Source organism: Equus quagga, unplaced genomic scaffold, assembly GCF_021613505.1.
Source record: "Equus quagga isolate Etosha38 unplaced genomic scaffold, UCLA_HA_Equagga_1.0 1100_RagTag, whole genome shotgun sequence".
Taxonomy (NCBI): Eukaryota; Metazoa; Chordata; class Mammalia; order Perissodactyla; family Equidae; genus Equus; species Equus quagga.
The window spans coordinates 134,269-154,107 of record NW_025795545.1 but is presented as its reverse complement, the minus strand read 5'-3'; the positions used below and the strand labels follow the sequence as shown (position 1 = coordinate 154,107).

The 19,839-nt window shown below is 36.2% G+C and overlaps 2 protein-coding genes and 1 pseudogene across 2 annotated transcripts in view; 1 reads left to right on the top strand and 2 right to left on the bottom strand.

Annotated features, from left to right (window-relative positions):
- LOC124232724 (olfactory receptor 4P4-like) overlaps positions 1-2,888 on the top strand; it is a 3,734-nt gene extending 846 nt beyond the window's left edge. Inside the window, exon 2 of the mRNA XM_046649654.1 lies at positions 2,885-2,888. Coding sequence (XP_046505610.1) covers positions 2,885-2,888 — 4 coding nt within the window. The remainder of the gene's footprint in view (positions 1-2,884) is intronic.
- A 57-nt stretch (positions 2,889-2,945) lies between these two features.
- LOC124232723 (olfactory receptor 4S2-like) lies at positions 2,946-6,470 on the bottom strand (annotated as a pseudogene).
- A 5,229-nt stretch (positions 6,471-11,699) lies between these two features.
- Positions 11,700-16,545, bottom strand: LOC124232734 (olfactory receptor 4C46-like). Its single transcript, XM_046649658.1, has 2 exons — positions 16,489-16,545; positions 11,700-13,286 (listed from the first exon to the last, which is right to left on the bottom strand). The coding sequence occupies exon 2, from the start codon at positions 13,257-13,259 to the stop codon at positions 12,333-12,335; it is 927 nt and encodes a 308-aa protein (XP_046505614.1). The 5' UTR covers positions 13,260-13,286; positions 16,489-16,545; the 3' UTR covers positions 11,700-12,332.
- Positions 16,546-19,839: the final 3,294 nt, after the last annotated feature.

Here is a 19,839-nt window from a genome sequence, read left to right as displayed (position 1 = left end):
GACAAACATTTAATTCTCACTTATGTGTCTTTGGGTAAGCTTGGGTTCAGCTGATCTAGGTTGAGCTTGAAGGGGGTTAAGTGCAAACGTCAAAGTAGATTCAAATATATTTCATGTAGTTCTTATCTTTTTCATGCATAAAATAGAAGATTTATCTTACCCTTTGCTGAAATTATAATTTTATGCTCTGTACATTAATGTTTCACTGTACCATTAACTGTTATGGAAGTTCAGCATTGTATGTCTCTCTATACTATGTGGCAGACTTAATTTGTAGATTTTTCATACTAAAGAATATACAATAAATACTGTTTTGAAGATTTGAATAAAATGATGACGTTGAATTATACCTCAAAACAAAACAAAACTGGTCACCATGCAAGAAGTGGACACATCAGAACACTGTCAAAATGAGGCATTCCTACTCAGTCACTATAAAAAGCAGTGTAATTCTAGAGGCTCTGACATGTGATAAATGTTTTAATCTCATGAATATTTTACATGAAAAAGAGATATGCTGCAAAACATAAAAGCTATCCTTACATATTCAATTCAGCAGAGCATGGAAACATGTTTAAATAATTTATGCTGCTCCAGGGACAGAAGTATAATCACTGGTTAGAAGAAACAAGGAGACACATTTATTGTTTTCCATTATAAAATAAACTAATTTATTCATCTGGAAAATGAGAAAGGTTGCCATTTATTTTTGTCAGTGAAGGCTTTAATCCAAGTCATACCTGCCTTCGTATAACACCAAGGTTATAAAACTATAAAGCTGGTAGACAATGTTGTCATCATACATCCATGAAACAAAATGGTGTTGTTGACCAGACTCATCCTTATTGAAACTGGAGAGAGTCTGAGTTCTCGTGATTCTTGGCCATTTATTTCCAAGGAGCCAAGAGGAGACTCTATAAGCTCCTCTGATAGGGATTGACTCTGAGGAAATTTGTGAACAGGAATATGTTTATAAAGTCACTGGTAGAAACTTGAATATTATTTTATATGTTCCACTTCTTGATCTTTGATAGTAATAAATATGTTAGCTTTTATCTTCTTGGGGACTTCATATTTTCAATATCACTAATATCTAGTGATAGTCCAGATTTTAGTGCAAAGATATGAAAGAAAGAGAATTGTGGAGAAAAGTTACCAATTGGATAACAGTTTTCTAAATTCTGTTCAAGTTTAGCTCCCTTTGTGTTAGTTAGCAGAATCCATGGGGCTATATATATCCAAGGGAGGGCTCTTTGGATTTCATTGACTCATAGACCTCTTGTACTCTAAGAACATCAAATATCACCAATCCGAGTGTTTCCAAATCTAAGTTCCCAGATGTACCACTGACTGTATAAAAATTACCAGAGAAGCTTTAAAAATGCACATTTTGTATACCATTTAACCCTGGCCTACTGGATCAGAAACTCTTAGAATAGATACTATCATCTGTCCAAAAATCTCTCAAGATGCTTCCAATGATCAGAAAAGTTTGAGAAGCACTGACGTAGGCATTATTTTAAAATTGAGCAAATGGGGGTGCATAGACATCCAGTGAGGATATGTCCAAGCTGGGACAATAAACATGGATTTGTGTGGTCCAGGGCAAGGATTTCTTAATTATGACTCCTAATTCAGATGTGTTTCTGCCTTTTGATCTTTCTTATCTTTAATTCTGTGAATGCATCAATGTCAGAGATCTTCTTTTTAAAACACTATGTACAGTCCTTCACATACATACACACATAGAGACACTTGCACAGATACACACTCTGCAGCCATAAACATAACCACGTGTAGGTAGTAACGGGAATAATCAGATTTAAGGAAATGGCAATAAAACAATGGCAAAATGATAATCAGGGATGTATTCATTTGCTATAGAAAAATAAAGCTCAGTTTTCACAAAGTAAATGAGGGATGTGTCACCAGGACAAATGTTGTTCATATAGGAAAGTCATGATTTTTGTCCAGAATGAGTCTCTCTAGAGTCCAGAGTTGGAAATTGGGATGCCAGTAAAGGAAGCCGTGATACATGGCTCACCATATTCAGTGAAGCTGCTTGGTTCAAACATTGGAGGAAATATGGTTTCCCAATCATGAATCTCAGCAAATTGTATTTACCCTGTTGATTGAGTGACAGTCGCCTATTCATCACAGGTCACTTTGTCTTCAGATTTATTAGTTGTTCCTGTTAGTCATTTTAAATGTTAGCGACCACTGGATGCAGATGGCAAGTAAAGACTAGAGTCAGTTACAGAAGCATATTAATGAGATGTTACAATTAAAATGGGGATTTTAGAGTCTCTTCTTTGTTTTTCAATTTCCTTATTGTTTGCGTAAAGAAAATGAGTTCTAGAGAAAGGAAAAAGTTTTTCCCAAGACCAGAGGTTGAGAACAGGTCTTTTGTTTTTTTAAGCTTGTGTTTTCTCTCTTTCACATTCTGCACACACCTCCCTTCCCATTCCAACCTTACTAGGTTTAATTTTCACTGAGCTTTGGAGTGCTTGCATCAGAATGCTGTAGCTCAGATCTCTGTTAATTTTCATACAATATACACATATTGAGTATTTAGTATGTACTAACTGCAGTTCTGAACATAGAAAACAGCCATAAGTCCTCCATAGTAGACTCTCATTCTTTAAGGAAAATGATGAAAAAGGCAAACATGGGGAGAAGAAATTAGTGGTGCTGAGTATAATCATGCTGTGCTTCTGAGTTGAATAAGATTTTTATGGCCTAGCTATTTCAGAGAATTATCTGATTGTGAAATATTAGAACAAATATAATAATAAATAACAACTTCTATGTGTAGAGTGTGTTATTGTCTCATTTTTTCTGCAAAGAAATAACCTGTGAGGTTTTTATTGTCTTCATTGTACAGTTGAGAAAATTTAAGATCATCCAGCTTAAATTGATATTTCCAACTCTTTAACATTAGCCTTCTAGAAAACCTTCCTGACCCACAGTTTCCTCACTGCATTCTTTACTTCCGCATTTCTCAGTGTATAAATCAGGGGATTTAACATGGGGCTGATAATGGTGTAAAATGCAGTCACTAACTTCTCCTCTGAAAAGATAGTATCGGGAAATGTATATGAAAGTACAGGGAACAAAAAAGATGATGCCCACAGCAATGTGGGAGCCAAAGGTGGAGATAGCTTTGCACTTGCTTTCTGCTGACTGCTGTCTCAGGGACACCACACTGATGGTATAAGAGGTTAGCAAGATAATAAAACTCTCCAGAGTAATGATACCTACTGTTGGTTTTCACAACACCACTAACAAAATATTTGTCTGTGCAGGCAGGTTTCAGCACAGAGTGGACATCACAAAAGTAGTGATAATTCTCATTGGGTTCACAAAAGTGTAGTCAGACTACCAGAGCCACTTGGATAAGGGTGTGTAAGAACCCAACTACCTAGTTCCCTGGCAAAATTTTATTGCCTCTTTCCTGGTTCATGAGGGTTATATAGTACAGGGGTTTACAAATAGCTACATAACAGTCATAGGCCATTACAGTAAGGATGAAGATCTCACTGCAACCAAATAAATGCCCCCCAACATGCACCCCACATAGGAGGTAGTTTTTCTCTTGGATAATAGGCCAAGAAGCATCTTAGGAGCTGTGACCAAAGAGTAACAAATGTTCATAAAAGACAAGGAATTGAGAAAGAAATATATAGGAGACTCGAAAAGATTGCCCTCATAAACTGGCAGCATGATAAGGAGGTTTCCAAGAAGAATGACTGTGTAGAAGAAAGAAAATACCACAAAACAAACTTCTTCAACATCTAGGTTCTTAGAAAGACCCTAGAAAATGAATTCAGTTGCATTGTTAACTTTTTTTCCTGGAATTAGTCTAGGAGGTCAAGATCCCAAGAGAAAATTAAATTATCTGAAAGAAAAACATAACAAGGACTAACAACATTTACTTCTAACTCAAAACAAATGGAAAATCACTGTTGTTGAAAATGGAAAAAAAGCTACTTACTGCTTCTTAGCATGCATATTTAAACAAATTGAAATACACATTCTGATAATCTTACTTCCATATGATGGCCCATTCATCTACTCTAGAAGAGGAATCAAAGTCCAGTGAGATAAAGTTAATCCCCTAGTCACACATCTAACCAAGAGTCTCACCTGCCTTATCTTTTATTAAGGTTTTTGCATCTGTTTGTTTCTAAAAATTTACTTAGTTCTTCTTCTGTGTAAGGCACTCAACCTAATTTTGAAACAACTTCTGTGTCTGGTGATATGGTTACATTTATGTATCTGGAAAGATTTGTCTAAACTTTGACTCAGAAAGGTAAAGGTATTTTTGCATTTTTAATTCTGAATACTGCCATGAGTGTTCAAGTAGTTGAAACTACGTGACCTCTGCAAGTTCTTATCATGAAACTCAGATCTTTTTGTACAGGAATTTATGGTCCCCTATCTGATATGAAGCTCTTATAGTCAAAAGGTGTGTGGTGTAGTAGAAAGAGGACAAGATACAAACCTAATTCTGAGATAACGGTGCTATAACTCTAGATGAATAATTTATCTTCATGGGGTTTCTGTCATCCCATTTGTGAAATGAGACCGTTTCAATTTCACTATCATCTATCATATTAACGATTATTTCTACCACGAATTAAATCAATTCTGTCAGCACAGAATAGCCATAAAATTCTGATAAGAACTCAGAAAAAGATAAGACAAAGCATTAACATAAACCTCTGGAGACAAAGAAAGCTCTGTTTGATTTGAAAGGAGGGGAGGGGAAGCCTCTGGTAATTTCTCCATCTTCCAACTCAGTGATTGAGGATTCTTCAAGAGTTGCTTTGCCTTGGTATTTTAAAGATTTGTCTAAGTGAGAAAAAGAGAAAAAATCTGCCTTTAATTTCACCATTGCTTCATGCATCCTTTTAATCTTTCAAGTTTCACGCTAGTCGATATTAGTTACCCGACTTAGGATGAATTAAGTATTTCGTTATTTGCTAAATTTAAAACTCAATCAATTCTTTCATTTAACACCATAAAACTAATCCAAAGAATTCAGTAAACAGAAATAATTGTAACAGAAGTGGGAAGGGAAGAAAGTGAAAAGGGTAATAGGGCATATGTCTATGGTGACAGATAGTAATTGGTCTTTGGATAGTGAGCATGATGTAGTCTACACAGAAATTGAAATAAAATGATATATACCTGAAACTTATATAATGTTATGAACCAATGTTACCTCAATAAAAATAAATAAGTTGAACAAAAAAGAAGTAATCATTCTGTGATTGTTCATTGGATTAATGTGCTTCTATATATATTAGATATTAAATATTTAATATAACATATGGTAAAATATCTCATTCGGGAGTATTTCTCTCTTGAATTTTAATTATTCTACTCTTTTGAAAATTCTACATGATTTGAAAATAGTGGCTTCAATAGTGCTATTGAGGTTCACTGCTTTTCTTTTTAATTGAATCTGCTGATTTCTGGACAACTTGATGTGTAGTTCATTTTCAGCCTATGTCTGAGATGAATCATAGTGCAGGCTTTCATTCCTTTACTTTTCGATTGTAGACCATTAAAGTTGACTCTTGACCACTAATATTCTTTCATATTTTTTCCTATTCCTACTCTTTCCTTTCCCTTCATTCTTGCTTTACTTTTTTTTTTTTTTTTACCATTTCTACCCTCATCTAACCTCCTTCTTCCTTTTTCTTACAATGTCCAAAAAGTCAAACATATTCTTAGTTGTTCGTACTCTTAGAGGGAACTTATGCACTGCCCACTACTTGGTAGTAAGCACAGCTGATTTCTTGATCCACTGCACCTTTTAAGAGAGGCTATATGTTCCTTTTTCAAACCATCTGTAAATAGCTGGAGAGGATAAAAATGTACCCATTGTCTCCCCTTTCCTACTGCCCAAAGATCTCCCCACAGTGGACCATTCTCCCTGCAATTTCTGTCCATGTCACTGGACCCTTCCTGCCGTTGTAAGAGAAGGCAGAGTTCAAATTAGCATCGGGGTCACTCTTAGCAGGAGGCTAGCTTGATGGGAAAGCCATTGGGCATATTTAGGCTCAAATCATGTTGCACAGTATCTACCAGTTCAGCAACAACAAGGAATCTCTGAAGTAGGATTTCAGAAGTGCCCACGTGGGTGTGAGCCAAGGTCCTATCAAGTCAAGCCCATTAGTAACTTAAAGATGGATAATAATTTCCATAGGCCTCTTCATCTATGGTCATGGTGAAGCCAGGCCATTGAGAGAGTGTCTCAGGCTACAAGCAAGGCAAGTACAGGAATCTGGGTTATCCTTCCAACAAATGAAGTCCAGTACAGTTGACCCGTGTGCCACTTATACCTGCTTGTATTTTCTAATGATATTGGGGTCTTGTTGGAGAGTGAATTACAATTACCTTTTTCCATGAAAAGAGATGAAGTCGGAGGTACAACTCAACTTCTTCAAGGAGGTGACCATTTCTAGTTTCCTCAGAAGACTTAACGTGGGTTAAAAAAATCAAGCTCAGTTCCCTACTACTGCAGCTGCTTTTAGGGTTATAACTGATGCTTATCAACTTACTTCTCCAACCATCTGGGCTTCTTCTCCCTCACATTCAGGTATTATCTCTCAGTTGCTTAACAGCTCAGGTGACACTTTCACCCAGAATAGATTTGATTATTTCCTGCGTTGCCCTTGTCAGTGAATCCTACTGAAAACTAGCAGTCTCCCTAGTCACCTTATATGTGATTTGGAGTAGCACCACCCCCGATACAGTATGTGTTTTCTCCAAAATTTAAAAGCCCATTAAGTAGTATGTCTTTTTCCTAATGATAGAAGATAGAATAGAAAACTCCTTCTTTATTGAGAGAATCTCTGCATCCCCAAGACCACTGGATTCCTAAGAACTCTACCCATGTTACAATCCCATGAAATTTCACAGCATTTATTTTCCACGTCCTGCTTCTGTGCACTTAGTAGGTTTATAAGTTACCAATTGCAATGTACTGGCAAACAATGCTAAGGCAAAAAGAGTGGCTTAAAATCACGAAACCAGGACATAAAGGCTTACAGTAAAAATAGTTTATTTGATTATGATTCGGCAATTTAGGTTGGATTCAGCTGGGTAGTTTTTCCACTGGTTTTACCTGGAAACACTCCCATAGTTTGACTGGAGTAGATGTTCCAATGTGGATTCATTTATACATCCAGAAATTGGCTCAGGTGCCTCAGTTCTCTTTGATTCTCCAGTGGCATAGATTGGGCTCTATCACACCAAGTTGGTTCAGGGCAGTGTTTGTTTCATGAAAGCTAGATCTTCAAGGCCTCTCAAGCCACAATGCAGGAATTGTATATTACTTTTCACCACATTCTACTTATGTGGTTAAAAGGTTACATATGTCATGTGTCACAAGGTTAGCCCAGATAAAAGTATAGAGAGATAGATTCCACTTTTTGATGGAAGAATTTGCAAAGTAGTTGTGACCATTGTGTACACTGGATTGTATAGGATACTTTCTAATTCTTCTCAACAGTCTGTTTAGCATAATGGTATCAATATAGTGGCTCATTTTTGCACAATGTTCACAAGATTATATTCCCTGGGATTCTAATATGAAAAAAAAGACAAGAGATAACATGGTTCTCAGGCAAGAGTCTATCATCCTTGTCATGTGAGGTGAGTTCATTTTATTCTACTATCTCATTTGGTTGGAGAAGAGCTACAAATCAAGTGCTGGAGGCTCTGATACTTTAATAAAGTTAACATGGCGCACTGAATCTTCAACTGGGTATACCACCTAAGTGATATCACAGTAGTACATAGTCAGATGAGTCATATGCTGCAATCCATCAGCTTTTTGCATGCATCATATCAATTAATTAAATGGTGATATTATAGGGAACTTGAATTTTTCAAATCTTTTGCGGTTAATTTTATCTCTGAAATTCCTTCCATCATAAGGTTTTGCTTCTGATTTTCTGCTTTGATTAGTGATTAGTGATGTTGACCGTCTGTTCAATATCAGTGGGCAATTTTCATGTGTTCGTTGGAGAAATGTCTATTCAACTATTTTGTCCATGTATTAATTGAGTTATTATTTGTTACTGAGGTGTAGGAATTCCTTGTATATTCTGGATATATCAAGTATATATTTGCAAGAATTTCTTCCTAACCAACGGGTTGCCTTTTCTCTCTGTTTATTGTGTCCTTTAATGCATAGAAATTTTTACTTTCAATGTAGCTCAATTGATCTATTTTTTCTTCTGTGGTCTGTGTTTTTGGTGTCATATGCTAAAAATTGTCACCTAAAGTAATATACTGAAGCTATTCTCTCTACTTTTTCTATAATTTCATACTTTTAGATCTTCTGTTTAGGTCTTTAACCCATTTTGAGTTTATTGTATATACTGTATAGGTTAAGGGTCTACCTTCATTCTTTTACATGCTGATATCTAGTTCTGCCAATATCATTTGTTGAAAAAAACTGTCTTTTCTTCATTGAATGGTCCTGGTACCTTTGTAGAATGCCATTTGACCATTCATGTGATGGTTTCTTCCTGGACTCTATTCTATTCCATTGGTCTATGTGCCTGTCTTTTTGCCAGCACCACAATGTTTTCCCTACTGGAGCTTTACATTAAGCTTTGAAATCAGGGAGTTGGAGACCTCCAACTTTGTTTTTCTTTTCAAGAGTTTCTTTCCTTCGGGGTCCCTTAAGATTCTATATTAATTTTTCAGATATTTTTTCTATATCTGCAAAAATATCATTGGAGTTTTGATAGCAATTGTATTGAATTGGTATAATTTTAAGTATTATTGACATATTCACAATATTAAGTTTTCCAATCCACAAAAATGTAATATCGTTCAGAATTAATACCACATATACATGCATGTACTGCATAATGATATTTTGGTCTATGAGGAACTACATATATGATGGTGGTCCCACAAGATTACTACTATATATCACAGTGGTGCCTGATGAGCAGGGCTAGGTCCTCACCTGGGATCCGAACCTGCAAACCCTGGGTGGCTGAAGTGGAGTGAGTGAACTTAACCACTAACCTGCAGGGCTGACCACCTGCTGCAGCCTTTCTTAACTCCCCCAGTTACAACATTAAATGTGGAATCTCTGCTGCCTGAACCCATATCAATAAGTTCAGCCTGATCAAACTTTATGATTCTTCTGTAATTATCCCATACTTGTAATACCTATTCCCATATATATTTCCCAGATTTCTGTCTGAATAAATTAGAAAACTCAAGCAGTTATTTTGAAGTGTAGTGCACCTCCTCATGTGTCACACTTTGTACCTTAACTTTAGGGGCCTACTAGGACTTGTGTCTAGTTACAGGTCTGGAAACAAGGAGGGAGAAGAGGTGAGTCCTGAGAAAAATCAGCATTGTCTTTCACGGCAACTGCCTGAAGGGAAGCCATAACAGTTTCCTCAGGTAATGCAGGATTAATCCTTCAGAAATAGGGGGAGAAGCCAGTGTCACTGAAAGTGGAGAGGCCTCTTCCGTTAACAAAGAATGTTCGTCTTCTTTCTGTTCCATCTTCATTGTTTCCTCATCCATCCAGTGATCTAAGCCAGAACCTGGGTTTTGTTTATTATTCGTCTTTGGAAAATCTTCATTCTATATCAAGTTCTTTTTTTTGTAACTCCTAAATGTTTCTTGAACCATTCTCTATCTCTCCATGTTAGTTTGAGTTTCCTAGATGCATACCCTGAGGTGGGGATTTTTATGAAAGTGATATATAAGGAGAAAGGTTGAGGGAAGCTCACTACGGTAGAAAAGAAAGGATGTGGTCTCAACTGGAATCTAGCTTCAAGCTGGATCCATGGGAGCTCTGGAGTATACATTGTACTACAGAAGTGATTCCACCCTGAGGCAAAGGGACCAACATTTGTTACCCTTGCTCCAGTCATCCATTGGCCATTTTTGGGCCCTGGGATGGTGGGCATAATCACACAGGTGAAACAGCTTCAATTTTCTCTGATGCCGTTGTTGAGAGACAATGAGGCTGTAAGCTATTAGCAGGCCAAACACATAGCAGCTGGGTCCTAGGAACACTGGCAGTGCTGGATGCAGCAGTGTCCAACACACACTGCATCCTCACGGCAACATCAGAGTTTAGGCTTTCATCTTTTCACACCCAAATTATTGCAAAACATCCTAACTGCTCTCCTGCTGCCTCTCCTGACCCCTCCAATTCATTTCCCATACCATACCTAGAGTTGTCATTTTAAAATTCAAATCTAACTGCATCATTCACTAGCTTAAAAGACCTTAAAATATTTCCTCCATGGTATTTAGCATTAAGCCTTCATTTGAGTATGAGACCCCTCTTGATCTTCCCTGTTCCTGTGTCTCCAGCTTCACATCTTGCTATTACCCATTATTAAGTTGGTCCCCAGCATGTTGCTTGGCACACAGTGGGCATTCAAGAAATAATAGTTGAATGAATAGATGAACTAATGACCACAGCTATATTGAATGGATTAGGTTTCCTGAATACTCATTTTAACCTTCCGGGCTTTGTTATGTATTCTTTCTCCTAGGAAGGCTCTCACACTGACTGATGCCTATTCAGTCTGCTGACTCTTTTTCTTCCTTCAGATCCCATTTTTTTCTATGTCTTTTATTCTTGGAATCTTTCCTGAACCCCCAGGTCTTCATTGTGTGTTCCTCATGCATGCTTTCATACCACCCTGTGCTGTCACTATCTTAACATTTATAACAATATTGTAATTTTAAGCTCTCTTCTGGGTGTCTCTCAGTGGATCTTAGGCTCTGTGAAGGCAAGACTTGGTTTCCTCTTTAATCATCACTGAAGTATCAGCCAGTATCAGTGTGCCTGAAACAATCCTTGTGTTCAAAATATTTGTTGGTTAGTGAATGAAGGATGGAAGAAATAAATGGAATATATTTACCATGAAATTGTTTTTTATGTAGACAGAGCTACACATTTTTAAAAGGAGCTTTTCATAATGAAATGTTACCAGAAAGTATACCAATTTACAAAGAATTATAACAAAAACAGCCCACATTTATAAGATGATGAAATCTTGCTGAGCAGAGAGAATATCAAGGTAAAGCATTTCTTTATTCACTGAAAATTTCAGTTTCAATTTTTTCCCCATGACATAGTTGAAGTATGAGTAAAAAAAAATTGTGATGTCCCTCATAGATCTACCCTGAATTCTCCTATCAGGCTGAATCACATGAAGGTAGTAAAAAAAATTCCCTAGTTAGCAGTATCATGATTTGCTCTATATTTTGTTGACTTTATTCATCATCACTTATACTTCTACTTATTCATTCAATATTTATCATATACCAGATGTTATTCTTCTTATAGAAACTATTGTTAGTTAGCAGGAAAGTACTTATGGAGTACGACTGTATATTCAATAAATGGAAATTCTTCTCTGACATTAAGATATTCTTTTATTTGTCATCACTTTTTCTGATGGGACATGAGCATACGATGGTGACATGAGCAATACAAAATGATTCTGAACCCTACATGGAAATTTGGAAACATAATGTAATATTTGTCACTTAACTTTTAGAGGTTAAATGGCACATTGATTTTAGATTCCTAAAGTATTTATATGCCAAAATATTGCAGTAAGCGTATTACCATCCACTGTGATATATAAAAAAGCAGAGTTATTAATAAAAATATTGCAGTTTGTTGTATGTGTTTAATGCATACTATATTATGTTATAATATATGCATATTATAATATTTATTATATATTATACATACATATATTGTGTCTATCAGCTCAGTCCCTAGGTCAATAGATGGTAACTGTTACAATTATCATACTTTTCTATCATCATTGCCCGGCAATGTATCATAGCAGTTAAGAGCATGTCTGAGAAATCAGTTAGATTCTGGTTAGTGGCTCTTCCATGTATCTTTTTCCATACTTCGTCTTTCTGGCTGTCTCTCTCCTGTAAAATGGGGATAATAGCAGCACATACCTCTTTGGATTGTTATAGAGATTACTGCTCAATATCAATATATTTTATTAAGTCTTTTATTTTATTTTTATTAGAATGAAAGATTATGAATCCATATACATGGATGAACTAGTAAAACTAAGCCCCATTTTGGTAGAATTTTCCAAATATGCAAAGAGCGGTGCTGGGTTAGATCTTTCTCCCTTTTCTTGCAATCTTTCTGCTCCTTTCATTGTAGAATCCATGATTCAAAGCAGTCCATTCTTTTTCTTTATCTCATAGATATTCTTTGCTGAGACCACCTAAGATATCCTTTTGACCATTACCTCAGTTGAATCAGTGTCAGGATCCAAAGATATTTATTTTTCACCTGAAAGAGCTTTCCTACTACACAATTTACCAATGGCATTTTTCATCTGGGTATTTCTTAAGGTATAGATTAAGCGATTTAACATGGGGGTTATCATTGTATAGAATACAACAACTGCTTTATCAATTGATAAAGTAGCTGAAGGTCTCATATACACAAATATGCAGGGCACAAAGAATAAGACAACCACTGTGATGTGGGAGACACAGGTGGAGAGGGCTTTGCACCTCGCCTCCATGCTGTGGGTTCTAAGAGAGCGCAGGATGACGACATAAGAGACCAACAAGAGGAGGAAGTTTAACACACAGATGAATCCACTGTTAGCAGCAATGAAGAGGCCTAGAGTGTGAGCATCCATGCAGGCAAGACTGAGCAAAGGATTCAGATCCCTCACAAAGTGATCTATGATATTAGGGCCACAGAAGGGCAATTGGAAGATGAAGAGGATCTGCATGGTTGCATGAAGAAATCCTCCCACCCACACTACTACGATTAGCAGGCCACACACCCACCGATTCATGATGATTCTATAGTGCAAGGGCTTGCAGATGGCTACATAATGGTCATAGGCCATCACGGTAAGCAGGATGACATCGGCACCTCCAAAGAAATGTTCCCCAAAGATTTGGGTCATACATCCATTAAATAGGATGATTTTCTTTTTATGGAGTGAATCTATGATCAGTTTGGGGGTACTGACAGAAGAATAGCAGGCATCAATAAAGGAGAGATAAGCCAGAAAAAAGTACATGGGGGACTCCAGTAATGGGCTGACAATGCTGGTGACTACAATGAGCACATTTCCAACGATAGAAATAATGTAGACAACAAAAAACACAAAAAATATGATTTTCTGCATCTTTGGATTCTCTATGAGCCCCAGTTGAACAAATTCTGTCACGTTCTTATTCTCCATGGGTTTTGTTTTGGGTAATCTTATTACCTGAAAAAGATCAGTTTTTATTAATGCAATCTTGAATTTATTAAACCTCTCCATCTAATAAATAATAAATTCCTAGATTTTATTGAGTTGTGAATATTATGAGATTTTTTGACATAGAAAAATGTTCTGAGTTATTGAACCTTACTCAGATTATCTTCTGGATAAAGATTCTGTTAAGGGTATAGACGTGAGGAAATGTAGAAGCATAGAAGCAGGAGAATATCTATGTGTGCTTAATCAATCACCTGAGGTGACTAAGAGCTGAACCTGAAGTAGATTGCACACATAGCGGCAGCTAAGCTTGAAAATGGAGTTAGAACATGGATGTAACTGCTATGAATGCAAAGCTAAAGAATTTTCCCTTTAGTTTTAGGAAATGGGTAACCATGGAAGGCAATTGAGAATTGAGTGGAAGGATGAAAAAGAATTTGAGGAAAGAGGAATCGTGGATATAACTATAGGAAAGATCTTTGTGTGTCTTGGATGAAGTCGACTGAGGTTTAGTAAGAGGATGGAAGCCAGAGAGAGGAACCCGAATATCATGCTATTTGTAATAGTTAACATTAATTATAAGAGGGCATTGGTGAAAGAATGTCATGAAAAGATACAGGCGTTACTGTAAAATAATTGATAATGCATATTGTCTAAATTGAATAATAGCTAATAAATACATTTTTTAATTACAGATTGCTATGTGCATGCTATGGTAGCGACCTGTGTGGTTGGTATTATTTCATCCACATTGTAAATGCGGAAACAATCTTAGAAACTAATGTTAATAATAATACTACTGATAATATTATCTAAAATGTACCAACTGCCTTCTGTGCTCTAGGTATTTTTGCAAACATTTGGTTATTTAATCCTCACTATAAACCTATGAGAAGATTACTACTCTGGTTTTTATACTTATTTTACACATTAGGAAATAAAAGCATAGAGAAATTATGGATTCTGCCCAAGTTCGATCATATAATAAAGGACAAAGAGAGGATTAGTTCAGATTATACTTGTTAACTTTCCTTCCTCCAAATTCTTAATTCATGCCCTACATTACCATATTAGGATAAACAACGCTGAACTAGCGATCTCCTTTTGATATGACCCTAATAATTATAATTGAATTAATACTACTCAGAGACAAGTGTATATGAAGCAATTTCATCAACACATACAACGAGTAACATAATGGAATCCCCAAATATTAATAAAAATGTGATACTGATTTCAGTGAAGCTCCCTTTTAACTTTGGCTCTCCCTCAGCCTCATTTCCTTCCTTCCCAATCCCCCTTCACAGTGTGCACCCCCAGAATTTTCTGCAAAATGTTGAAAATAACTACCACACTGGTTAAGTGTGTTAGTTTTAGAATCAGAAAGACCAGGCTGGAGTTTTGTCTTTTCTGCTTGCTACTCCTTTTAACTGGGGAAGGTTACCTTGGCCCCTTCCATCCTTATTTCCTCATCCATAAAGTGAGAATAATGCTAACTACTTCACAGGTTGTTATGAGAGCTGATTGAAGAAATATATATGAACATACTCTCCACACTGCTATAGACACATAAGGATGTCCATCTATTATTGTGATTGTATATGCACCTAGGAAATGGGAAGAATTGACATTTTGAAGATAGTACAGAGAAACATTTAGCAATGCAATAAATTCAGAAAGATTCATCTCCAACTTTACTTTTTTTAAGTAAATTTATTGGAATTATAACAGTTTAAAAGATTATGTAATTTCAGGTGTACACTACTGTTCTCAATTCCTGAATATACTTCATCATGTTCACACCTAGTAGTCTAATTTTTATCCATCACCATACATAAGTTCCCCTTTGTCCCTTTCACCAACACTCAACACCCTTCCCCTCTGATAACTAGTAATCTGTTCTCTTTATCCATGTATTTGTTATCTTCCATATATGAGTGAAATCATGCAGTATTTGTCCTTCTGTCTCTGGCTTATTTTACTTAGCATCACACCATCAAGGTCCATCCATGTTTTTTCAAATGGGACAATTTTGTCCATTTTTATGGCTAAATAATATTCCATTATATATATATGTGTGTGTTATATATATATATATATATATATATATATATATATATATATACACCACATCTTCTTTATCCATTCATCTGTAGAAGGGCACTTGGATTGTTTTGACATCCTGGCTATTGTGAATTGTGATGCAATGAACATAGGGGTTCATAAATCTCTTTGGATAATTGATTTCAAGTTATTTGGTTAAATACCTAGTAGCGGGATAGCTGGACCACATGATATTTCTATTTTTAAAAGGAAAGACAACCCCAAAACTAGGAAAAAATATTTGAAAATTATTTATCAGACAAAGGGTTGATATCCAAAATATATAAACAACTCAACAAAATAAAATGAAGCAACATAATAAAAAATGAGCAGAGGAAATGAACAGACATTTTTACAAGGAAGATATACAGATGGCCAACAGACACATGAAAAGAGGCTCAACATCCCTAATTATTAGGGAAATACAAATCAAAACTACAATGAGATATCACCTTACACCAGTCAGAATGCCTATAATTACCAAGAAAAAACAGCAACAAATTTTGGAGAGGATGTGGAGAAAAAAGAACACTCATACACTGCTGGTGGGAATGCAAACTGTACAGCCACTATGGAGATCAGTAGGAGATTTCTCAAAAAATTAAAAAGAGAAATACCACATGATCCAGCTATTCCGCTACTAAGTATTTATCTAAAGAATTTGAAATCAGCTTTACTTTTAAAGAAGACACAGAGACTTATTTTATCCATAGCAATTTATCCCAGGATGGGTGCTACATGTTTGTGCTTGGATTAAATATCTTATGATTTATGTCATTTAAAATTCATGTTTATGTATTTTCCGTGTGTGAAGTGTAATTGAATTCTATTTAATTCTTATGATTAGTCTTGATTATTAAAGGAGGTGTCTCATGGCAAAAGTAAGCTGTCTGATGTCAGAGAGCTGGGCCCTACAATTCGCTTAATCTCTATGAGCCTCAAATTTTTCATCTGTAATATTAGGTAATGATATTTGCCAAGTAAATTTGAGGAATTGGGCTGAGAATGAAATGCTCTATTGCTAAATTTGAAAAGTGTTGAAACATAATGATTACTATATATGAGAAGTTACAATCTTTAAGATGCATTAGCATTATTGAAAACTTACCTTACAGTCTTAGATGGTCTTGATGTTTCTGGATGTTCAGAAATAATTCCATCTTCAAACTGACCTCCTCTTGGGATAAGAAACTTTCAATATGAAAGACATGACACATGAGGAAAGAGACGTTTCAGGTACTTCAATATCAAATCAATAGTTGTTCAGAAAGTGTTTTTCTAAGTCTAAATCTTCCCTTCTAGACTAAAGCCTGAAAAAGTTTTCACAGAAAACCTGCATTTGAATTTAGAATGGATTCATTTGAAACTATGTAGAAAAGGTCTTCTATGGGTGGCTCTCTTCCCATAGGTGAAAGGCAGAAATTGTGGAGGGAGCACCTTCAAATGGTTTATTACATCCATGATGTCTGAATCTTGCTCTGGAAATATAAACAACCAAAAGATATTTTCACCTTGCAATGCATGGATATTTAAAGACGTTTCCATAAAGGCTGAAGGACCTAGTCTTGTAGTTGTTGCTTTGTCTCTCAGGAGTTAATTATCTGTCTTGATGGAAGGGCTTTGTCTTAGGAGCGGGTATTCTGGAGAGACACGTTTGAGGAATACCCAATTTTGAATGGAGAATTGTATCCCCTGCAATTGGAACCTAAACATGTGAGAATCCCCTTTCTCTTTCTGAACCTAGGTTTCTAAGAAAGCTAAATGTTATGTGAATAGCAAGACAGCATTAATTTCAGTGTGGAGGCTTGTTATGTAGTTAACCTGAAGGCTCATGTCACAGAGAGAACTTGTTATCTCATTTCCCTGCTTACTCCTGTGTATACCAACCTGCAGGTTCCCTTATCTCACCATCCTCCTTTCTACAAGCAGCTTCACAAGGCCAAACACAGGCTAGTGGGGAAGCACCAACCAGCAAGGCCACAGTCTCCCCCTCCCTATAAGAAGCCACAACCCTTTCAACATTTAAAAACCCTTGCCTCTCATCTTTTGGGGAGATGATATGAATTTGAGGGTTCACTTTCGTTGCCTGGCTGACATCAACTGAAATAAAAACCCTTTCCTTGCCATAAGCCTGTCATCCCAGTTTTCATTTGGCCCCTCTTGTGTGGTTGATAAAGAGCCTGTGTTTGTGGCTGGAAAGAATTCGTTTACTGTAAAATGAGCTATAGTATGAATTGGATCCACTTCAAGGAAAATTGAACTAATGGCTGTTTTCTTCAACCCTCTTTTTGCAAGGCCCTTGGAATATATTATAGGAGAATGACAGGTTTTTCTTAACTTCATGCTCGCACATTTTAATCCAGCTCATGTATTAGGTCTGCAGAGATTAAATACATTCTCACATGTAGATATTCAAGTGGTCCTGACAGGATGTGATGGGCAAGCATGTGGTGTAGTAGCCAGGATTTTAAAGTCTGGAATCAGAAAAACCTATTAATGAGAGGATAGTTGTGTGACCTTGATTAATCCACATGAAGAACCTCACACAATTTTTGGCATGAGGTAAGTATTCCGTATGTGATTGTAGATGCTCATCTTGTGACTAGAGATGCATTTAGGATCTCAGAGGATTTACATCTTCTCCCCAGAGAAGTTAAATAGTGTGGCTAGTATGAGATTGTATCCAGGCTCTCTGACTTTGGATTTCAAGTTTTTAACTACAGTACAGATTACTTCCCCAGTATCATCAACAGTAGTTCTACTCATCAGAGAAATTAGTAAAAGATGCTCAAGTGTTTGGTTCCTTCAGCATCTCAAGCCATCTTTTGATGAGAAGAGGGAGATAAAGATGTTAGTGATTTTCAGCCTGACCTTACCTAGAACTGGACTGGAATTTCCTTCAGATGATGGAGGTGATGTTCTGACTTCATTTTTTCCTCAAAAGGAGGAAGAAGCTTGAAACATCTTTAAAGGTCCTGCCTAGTGGTCTGGCACTTTTCTCTAAATATCCCAGAGGTCTGTCAGTGGTACTGCTATTTTGGATACATACATCCTTTGTGATTGAAATCCCAAGCACTTATACCACTGTATTTCCCAAGCATTCTTAATATTTTTTAAAATTTTGTTTTCATTAGTTAGTTATTTTCACCATCCCCAATGTTGTAATGTTTTGATAACTTTGAGATAATAGATGCTTTCACTGTGCAATTACACTTAAGGCATAAGATTGTGCAGACACAGTTGTTTTACTAAAATTTATTTCTTCCTTCACATTGCAAAAGATTTGTTACTGTACTAAGACATCCATGAGGGCTCCTTTACATAGAACTTATTTTCTTACCAGCTGCTCCTTTTCCCTGTGCAAATATACTTTCCTCATACTCTCCCTTCAATTCTTTCAAATAATCAAGCTATAATTTAATTCAGGTCTGGATTTATTTTTTTGATTTTTGATTTTTTTGGTGAGGAAGATTGTCCCTGAGCTAACATCTGTGCCCATTTTCCTCCATTTTACATGTAGAATTCTGCCACAGCATGGCTTGGGAGCAGTGTGTAGGGCAATGCCCAGGATCCAAATCCATGAATCCCGGGCTGTGAAGCAGAGCACACAAACTCAACCATTGTGCCACCAGCCAGCCAGGGTCTGGATTTATTTTGAGAGATTTTCACATTAAAATCTTTAGGCCCATTGCAGATAGGATTCTGGACTTTCAGACTTTCTGTAATACTGAACTTGTCCAGTGTGCTGACATTTATCTTCCATGGATCTCATCCAAATGATTACATGTTGGTAGGAAGACTGGCCTTATAGTTTCTGGTTTCTGACACTGAAATGGGTATATAAGCTCACTAAAGTAGAAGGATAATTTATTTCTCCCTGTTTGAGCCTAATTTGCTCATCTGTTCTCTGAAATTTATGGCAAACAAGATCAGGTATTCAAGCTCATTAATCTTCCTTCTAAGATCATATATGGTTCTGTATCTACCCTTCAAATTGATGACGTATTAGAGCGAATCACTCAAATATATGGAATGGTAGATAAAAACATAGAAATAAATTTTTAGGTCATAGGTCATGGCCACCTTAGTAGATATTGTCAAAAAGCGTTTTAAAGTGTTTGTACAAATTTACACTATTACCAGCACTATATAAGATTCCCATTTCTAATATTAGCAATCTGGTTTTTTTTCCCCTCTCTTTTCTCTTAATTGATCTTGCCAGAGTTCTTTGACTTTTATTAATCCTTTCAACAAAACTAATGGCTTTGGCACTGTTTTCTATTTAGGATTGTTAATTATGTCATTGATTCTTTTCTTTATATTTTTATATCTTTATTGTTTGGATTTATTTTGTTATTTTCTCAGGTTTTGATACATAAGATGCTCAGCTCATTTATAACCAAAATATTTTGTTTCTCATGATAGAAGTGATATTGCTACACTTTCTACAGATTTTAAA